This window comes from Taurulus bubalis, assembly GCF_910589615.1.
Source record: "Taurulus bubalis genome assembly, chromosome: 3".
NCBI lineage: Eukaryota > Metazoa > Chordata > Actinopteri > Perciformes > Cottidae > Taurulus > Taurulus bubalis.
The window spans coordinates 42,731,122-42,740,021 of record NC_136591.1 but is presented as its reverse complement, the minus strand read 5'-3'; the positions used below and the strand labels follow the sequence as shown (position 1 = coordinate 42,740,021).

Sequence of the window (8,900 nt, the reverse complement as noted above, 5' to 3'; positions counted from 1 at the left end):
GAGCTTCATGTTCTCCGCTTGGTTCTAGTGGGTCAGAGGAAGCTGAGGGTTAATCTTTAACATGATCATAAAGTCATGAAACATAATCAGCTGCTCTCTGAACTGAGTTCATCACAGTGGTGGAGTGGGACTCACACTGGTTCATCACAGTGGTGGAGTGGGACTCACAGTGGTGGAGTGGGACTCACACTGGTTCATCACAGTGGTGGAGTGGGACTCACACTGGTTCATCACAGTGGTGGAGTGGGACTCACACTGGTTCATCACAGTGTTGAAGAGGGACAGCAGCCTGAAGACAAGGAGGACTGGTGAAGAAGAGGAGGAAGAGGAGTTAATCCTGGTGGAGCTCATCGTCCCATCACATCAACAGGAAACTCTTCTTCCAATACAGACCGGGTCCAGACAGCACAGGGTTGAAGTCCAGGAGGAGAAAGTGAGTAAGTGGCCCTTGAGTCCCTTCCAGTGTGTTCCATGACCAACGAGCTGCTCTTTGCTGGTTCATGTGTGGACCTCCTGTCTCTGAGAAGGAGTCCACATTCTCAAACTGGATCTAACAACTGTAGATTTCTAATCATTTACTAGGCCTTACACTGTAAATAAGGAATGTCTATGTGTAAAATACGATACTTAAGAAGGGATATGTGTATTGTAACATGAGGAGAGTCATGTTAGTTTAGTTAGTGAGTTCACTTAGGAAATATGGTAGGTAGGCCAGGAATGTGAAATCAAGATGGAGCTCACAGGTTTACTCAAAATGGGTGCCATGCCAGGTAGTCCTCGGTACTGAAAAACAACTTTTCCAGGGGAGGGAACTAGTGCGGAGGGTGGAGAGATGACGTCAAGAACCAGGAAGCAAAGCGAGCTGAGTTTCCACCTCTAAACCAACCCAGATGCTGCCTCCACCTATAACTTATAACTAATTGCACGCTGTATAGTTAAGCCAATGAGAGACGACGACGCCCATTATATTCATCTATAATATCAAATGTATTACACCGATCGTGGTGCATAATTTGAATGCGTGGTCTGTGGATGCTGTGATTTCTGCACCCTTGTATACACTGCATCACCATTTACTTTTTATAAAACGTGTTTTATTATAACTTAATGAATCCGGAACTTTTCTTCGAGTCTACCACCCACAGATGTTTTAACTCAACACAACAGAGACTTGAGCCTACAGCTGTCTGTAAAGTCTACATGAAACAGATCCCTCACCAGGTGAACCCATCTGTCTGTCTGTCTGTCTCCATCAGGGGCTGCAGGTGAACCTGCCTGTCTCCATCAGGGGCTGCAGGTGATCACCAACATGAACAGGTATCACTCAACACTTCATTACACTTCATTTGTTTTTCCTTCAGCGTATTCACTCTGACTGACTTCATGTTGACTGTTTCTCTGCTCGTTCACTTGAATCTTGACTCTTAATAAACCTATAAATCTGTAACACACATTCAGTCGTTAGATTGAGTTCTGATACTGGACTAAAGTCTGGACTTTGGTACTTCAGGTGTTTTATGAAGCTCATATTTCATGTTTACTGAGGCCTCTGCTGGTCAAAGTGCTCCCATAGATAAACTATCTACTCTGTTGATTAATAACTTCATCTATGAAGCAAGAATCAATGTTTGCCAAGTAGTCTGGGGACCAGATCCACATATCTGGGGACCAGATCCACATATCTGGAGACCAGCTCCACATATAATGGGGACCAGATCCACATATCTGGGGACCAGATCCAGATATCTGGGGACCAGATCCAGATATCTGGGGACCGGCTGAGGGAACGTTCATTCGGTATCGTTCAGCCAGTGTAGAGACCAGAATGTCTCCATGACACTCGGCGGTGTCTTTGTTTGATTCCCGCTCACTCATTGGTTCCCTGCTTCCTATGTTTGGAGTGACTGCTCCACCGTCGCAGTGAGTGGGATGGGAATCTGCCAGCGCCCCCAGGTTTCCACTCCAAGAAATCACTTATGCCAATCTCAGCAGGGTAGCGGAGACCCGGGGCCAGGATTGGACGAGCCTTCTGATACGTCACTCTTGGAATCTCACTTCAGCTCTGTCTCTGGCTCCACCTTCTCACGAACTGGAGCTGGATCACCTTCTTCAACCCAAGATCTTCAACCCATTGACCCAAACAATTACCTTCACCCATTCACTGCTGATCATCTAAAAACTAATGCGATCAAAGTTCACCTTAGTGGAATAAGATTCTTCTTTAAACTCTAAACCGGTAGCCCGAGGTTGACACTTCACTTCTCAAAGGTCTTCTACGCATCCCAGAACCCTCAAAACAAACACTAGGCGTTGGTCCTCCTTAGCGTATCGCCACTACATTCACTCTGCCCTTGAAGATCTCAACGCCGCTCAATCTAGTTTCAAGTAACTGGGTTTTTTGTGGGGCTTCATTATGCCGGGGTACTACAGCGGATATTTGGCAGAGTGGATGAGCTACAAACAGTTCAAACCTGACATATAAATCTTGTTTTCTTTAGTATGCTTCTACATCAGTTCTTCAAATTTCCTAAAACCCCTCTGTGTGTGGAACATGAGATGACCATCTCTACCTGTTCATGACTCTTCTTTGGTTCGCTGACTCTGATTCTACATGTTTGACCAGGATCCATCAGAGACCAGAACGTCCTGGACCTGGACCTGAAGCCAGCTGTGTGTCTTTGAAAAGTGATCGGTCTAAAGGTGGTCTGATTAACTTCAAAGATGGACACCACTCTGATGATCAAAGGTGAACATGAGATGACCATCTTTACCTGTCCATGACTCTTCTTTGGTTCACTGACTCTGATTCTACATGTTTGACCAGGATCCATCAGAGACCAGAACGTCCTGGACCTGGACCTGAAGCCAGCTGTGTGTCTTTGAAAAGTGATCGGTCTAAAGGTGGTCTGATTAACTTCAAAGATGGACGCCAATCTGATGATCAAAGGTGAGGATTTCAAACTGATGATGAAAAAAAAGTGATCATGACGATGATGACGACGATGACGACGATGATGACGATGATGATTATGATGATGTGGATGAATGTCAGTGTTTCTATCAGTTCACAGCAGCAGAGAGGAAAGTCTCTGGAACCCAGCTGTGTGTCCATGAAGAGTGATCGGTCTAAAGGTGGTCTGATTAACTTCAAAGATGGACAACGTTCTGATGATCAAAGGTGAGGATTTCAAAGTGATGATGAAAAAAAAGTGATGATGATGATGATGATAATGATGATGATGATGATGATGACGACGATAATGACGATAATGACGATGATGACAATGATTATGATGATGAATGTCAGTGTTTCTATCAGCTGTGTGTCCATGAAGAGTGATTGGTCTAACGGTCGTCTGATAAAATTCAAAGATGACAACGTTCTTATGACCCAGAGGAAGTTCTTAAAACAGATGAAACAGATGACTAACTGTCCCACTGATGGCTGTCCTTCATCTCCAGTCTTTAGCATCTGTTTTTTATGATGATTAATCATGACAGGACATAACAAAATGAACTTATTGCTGTATTTGTGTTATAAACTCCTGAACAATAAACAGTCTGTGGAGCAAACACAATGTGAGCTGATTGTTCATGACTCCTCCACAGAGAGGACCAGGAGAGCTCAGAGGTTCCCAGAGGTCCGTCTGCCCAGCAGCATCAAACACACCTGGACTCCATATTTATGGTCTGTACATGTACAACTACTTTTACATTTATTCTGTTCACATCATCTCCATGCTGCACTCTTTAGACCAGTGGGTTGTCAGTCTGTCCAACATGGATCTGATGTTTGCTTCCACGGTTTTAGTTTGTCATTCATATAATATTCTGTTCCAGCTGCTGGAGGAGAACATCCTCACTTTTGTGAAGGACGAGCTGAAGAAGATCCAGAAGGTCATGAGGTCAGATTACCCAGAATGCTTAGAGGGTCAGAGTGAGGATGAGGAGGTGTTAGATGGTGAGGATGAAGAGCAGATGAGGAGCAGCAAAAATGCCTTTCTGAAGATTACACTGCACTTCCTGAGGAGCATGAAGGAGGAGGAGCTGGCTGACTGTCTGCAGAGCAGTAAGAGGATTTCTCTAAAGATTTAACATGCGGGATAAATTGGACGTTTACTAATATCTCAAGAGATGGACCAGAATATATTCATAGACTCATTCTTTGAGTGTATTATTTGACTGATTGATCTTCTTGTTGTGTGTTCCTTCAGGACTTCCTGCTGCAGTTTGTCAGCGTGAACTCAAATCTAACCTGAAGAAGAAGTTCCAGTGTGTGTTTGAGGGGATCGCTAAAGCAGGAAACCCAACCCTTCTGAACCAGATCTACACAGAGCTCTACATCACAGAGGGAGGGACTGCAGAGGTCAATGATGAACATGAGGTCAGACAGATTGAAACAGCATCCAGGAAACCACACAGACCAGAAACCACCATCAGACAAGAAGACCTCTTTAAAGCCTCACATGGAAGAGAGGAACTATTCAGAACAGTGATGACAAAGGGAGTGGCTGGCATCGGGAAAACAGTCTTAACACAGAAGTTCACTCTGGACTGGGCTGAAGACAAAGCCAACCAGGACATCCAGTTCATGTTTCCATTCACGTTCAGACAGCTGAATGTGCTGAAAGAGAAGAAGTTCAGCTTGGTGGAACTTGTTCATCACTTCTTCACTGAAACCAAAGAAGCAGGAATCTGCAGGTTTGAAGAGTTCCCGGTTGTGTTCATCTTTGACGGTCTGGATGAGTGTCGACTTCCTCTGGACTTCCACAACAATGAGGTCCTGACTGATGTCACAGAGTCCACCTCAGTGGATGTGCTGCTGACAAACCTCATCAGGGGGGAACTGCTTCCCTCTGCTCGCCTCTGGATTACCACACGACCTGCAGCAGCCAATCAGATCCCTCCTGACTGTGTTGGCTTGGTGACAGAGGTCAGAGGGTTCACTGACCCACAGAAGGAGGAGTACTTCAGGACGAGGTTCAGAGATGAGGAGCAGGCCAGCAGGATCATCCCCCACATCAAGACCTCACGAAGCCTCCACATCATGTGCCACATCCCAGTCTTCTGCTGGATCACTGCTACAGTTCTGAAGGACATGTTGAAGACCACAGAGGGAGGACAGCTGCCCAAGACCCTGACTGAGATGTACATCCACCTCCTGGTGGTTCAGTCCAAAGTGAAGAAGGTCAAGTATGATGGAGGAGCTGAGACAGATCCACACTGGAGTCCAGAGAGCAGGAAGATGACTGAGTCTCTGGGAAAACTGGCTTTTGATCAGCTGCAGAAAGGGAACCTGATCTTCTATGAATCCGACCTGACACAGTGTGGCATCGATATCAGAGCAGCCTCAGTGTACTCAGGAGTGTTCACACAGATCTTTAGAGAGGAGAGAGGACTGTACCAGGACAAGGTGTTCTGCTTCGTCCATCTGAGTGTTCAGGAGTTTCTGGCTGCTCTTCATGTCCATCTGACCTTCATCAACTCAGGTGTCAACCTGCTGGACGAAGAAAAAACAACCTTCAGTCAGTCTAAAGTCTTTAGAGACAAACCTAAACCAAGACATCTCTACCAGAGTGCTGTGGACAAGGCCTTACAGAGTCCCAATGGACACCTGGACTTGTTCCTCCGCTTCCTCCTGGGTCTTTCACTGCAGACCAATCAGACTCTCCTACGAGGTCTGCTGACACAGACAGGAAGTAGCTCACAGACCAATCAGAGAACAGTCCAGTACATCAAGAAGAAGATGAGTCAGAAAGTGTCTCCAGAGAAAAGCATCAATCTTTTCTACTGTCTGAATGAACTGAATGATGGTTCGATAGTGGAGGAGATCCAACAGTCCCTGAGTTCAGGACTTCTCTCCACAGAAAAACTGTCTCCTGCTCAGTGGTCAGCTCTGGTCTTCATCTTACTGACATCAGGAGAAGATCTGGAAGTGTTTGACCTGAAGAAATACTCTGCTTCAGAGGAGACTCTTCTGAGGCTGCTGCCAGTGATCAAAGCCTCCAACAGAGCTTTGTAAGTACAGAGAGAGTTAGATTCATAGATCATAACTTAAATACACGCTATCTTTTCCACTTATTGCTTATTTTTCCCTCTTCATCGTCTCTTCAGACTGAGTGGCTGTAACCTCTCAGAGAGAAGCTGTGAAGCTCTGTCCTCAGTCCTCAGCTCCCAGTCCTCTAGTCTGAGAGAGCTGGACCTGAGTAACAACAACCTGCAGGATTCAGGAGTGAAGCTGCTGTCTGCTGGACTGGAGAGTCCACACTGTACAATGGAAACTCTCAGGTCAGGATTCATCAACAAGTAAAACTAATGGACACATAAATCCTGATTTACATTTATGGATAAACTCGTATCCTCCTTCAGATTGGCTTAAGATGTGACGTGTGTTGTTTTGTGTGTTTGCAGGCTGTCAGGCTGTCTGATCGCAGAGGAAGGCTGTGCTTCTCTGGCCTCAGCTCTGAGCTCCAACCCCTCCCATCTGAGAGAGCTGGATCTGAGCTACAATCATCCAGGAGACTCAGGAGTGAAGCTGCTGTCTGCTGGACTGGAGGATCCACTCTGGAAACTGGAGACTCTCAGGTATGAAGAGGCTGCAGCCACAGACCATCAGTCTGATAGAGGAGGTAGAGCTGGAAACCTGTTCTCTGTCACACTGTCAGCCTGGTTAATATGACCCTGACAATGACGCTGATAATGTGTCAGATGTTGTGTTTACAGCTTGTTTTCACTGAACCACAGAATCAACTGATGCAGGTTTAAACATCTGATTTACTGACTGACTGGTAGAGGAAACTGAGTCTAAAATGGAGGATGATTGTCAAAATAATACTGATAATAATATATCCTGAATAACAAAGCTCTGTGCATGAGAGTGATGTCATGTCCATGTGAACATGAATAACAAAGCTCTGTGATGAGAGTGATGTCATGTTCATGTGTTCGTGCTGCTCTGACTCCTCCTTTCAGGGTGGAGCCTGCTGGAGTCCGATGGTTCAGACCAGGTCTGAGGAAGTGTAAGTGTGCTTTGAGTTTGATTCATGAAAACATTCAACCATCTTCAGACTGTGACATCACTCATTCACATCTCTGATGTCATCATCAAAGTGTCAATAGATGAACAGATGATAGATTAATAACTGCAGCTGTATTGTGTCTCGTTCTCTCCATCAGATTCCTGTGAACTCACACTCGACACAAACACAGTGAGCAGGAAACTCAAACTGTCTGACAACAACAGGAAGGTGACACGTGTGAGAGAGGAGGAGAAACAGTCATATCCTGATCATCCAGACAGGTTTGACTACTGGCCACAGCTGCTGTGTAGAACTGGTCTGACTGGTCGCTGTTACTGGGAGGTCGAGTGGAGAGGAAGAGTTCATATATCAGTGAGTTACAGAGGAATCAGAAGGAGAGGAGAGAGTGGAGACTGTTTTTTTGGAAGGAATGATCAGTCCTGGAGTCTGAGCTGCTCTGATGGTGGTTACTCTGTCCGTCACAAAAAGACAGAAACAACCATCACCACCACCTCCTCCTCACCCATCATCTGGTCCACCCCCTCCCCCTCACCCCTCACCTCCACCTCCTCCTCCTCCCCCTCTGGTAGAGTAGCAGTGTATGTGGACTGTCCTGCTGGCTCTCTGTCCTTCTACAGAGTCTCCTCTGACACACTGATCCACCTCCACACCTTCAACACCACATTCACTGAACCTCTGTATCCTGGGTTCTATCTTGAGTCTGGGTACAATCGATTGTACAGATCTGGGCCCAGGATCAGGAACAGGCCTGCTTCCTCAGTGTCTCTGTGTTCTCTGGAGGATTGAGAGTCTCCTCCTGGTAGAGAAACCTTCTCTCTGCTGTCCAGGTAGTTCAGCCTGTACAGGATCACACAGCTGATGTTAGTTAGCAGCAACCTGATCTCTCAGTGGTTGTAAACAGGTGCAGCAGGTGAGGGGTACCTGAGCTGGTCTGGACTCAGGGGGGTTGAGAGCTCTCTGGACTTGTGGTGTTGCAGATGGAGGTCTGAGAGCTGAGCGAGGTCCATGTAATGACCTGAAATGATCTGTTGTCTGAGAGAAGCTGTGGAACATGTTTTACTTTGTGTATAAAACTCAACTTTGTTGTCTTGAAACATTTGTTTGTGTGAAGAAAAACCTCCGAATGTCAAACGAGAGTCTTTCTGGATCAGATTCAGCTTCTGTGGAGAAATAATCACAACTTGTAAAGAGTTGTTTTGATTTGAACAAACTAAATTCATCATCTTTGATCGTCGAGGAACAAATGAACAAACTTTGATAAGTGACGTTGAAATAAAAAGAAATCAACGTTTTGGATGATTCTAGATGATTCGTAAACCACCAAAGTGTTTAAATGAAGGATTTGTTAAATCCAGCTTCATTATTCACGTTGTATTGTTCACTTTTACTTCCATTCATCACTGACTGTGTGCTAGTTTGGGGAAACTCATAGAAACAAATCAAAAGAGACAAAATAAGTTAGAACCAAACTACTGATCAAGAACCAACTCAATAACTTACTCTTGGTTTCTTACCCATTACCGAGTCTGTCATGATACATTTTGTATTCTTTGATTTGTATTATTACTGATCATGTGTTTGTTTAATGACGACAATGTTCCAGTGAGTTTCATTCATGTATTAACGTGTGATCGTATGCTTTATAGCCATGAATGGTTCAGATGAGTAAGTGATTATCTTGGTGTAACATAATTAAGGAAACAGATTGTGAGTGCAGAAATAAGAGTTACCTTCAAGAAGCCTGTCTTGAATAGTACGACGACATAAACGGCTTCGACCAATGATTTACTTTTGTTGAGTCATCAACCATGAATAGGAAGTTAAAGATGCTCCAAGTAAAAAGGTAGAAATAGGGGGAGT

At 45.1% G+C, this 8,900-nt stretch overlaps 1 protein-coding gene across 1 annotated transcript; it reads left to right on the top strand.

The window, feature by feature from the left end:
- Positions 1-730: 730 nt before the first annotated feature.
- Positions 731-8,301, top strand: LOC306734536 (protein NLRC3-like; the record flags this gene model as incomplete). Its single annotated transcript, XM_079215893.1, is given in 10 exon segments — positions 731-770; positions 1,257-1,317; positions 3,610-3,688; positions 3,841-4,069; positions 4,215-6,018; positions 6,115-6,288; positions 6,412-6,585; positions 6,973-7,019; positions 7,177-7,823; positions 7,827-8,301. Coding segments are annotated over 10 exon segments (3,300 nt in total). The 3' UTR covers positions 7,872-8,301.
- Positions 8,302-8,900: the final 599 nt, after the last annotated feature.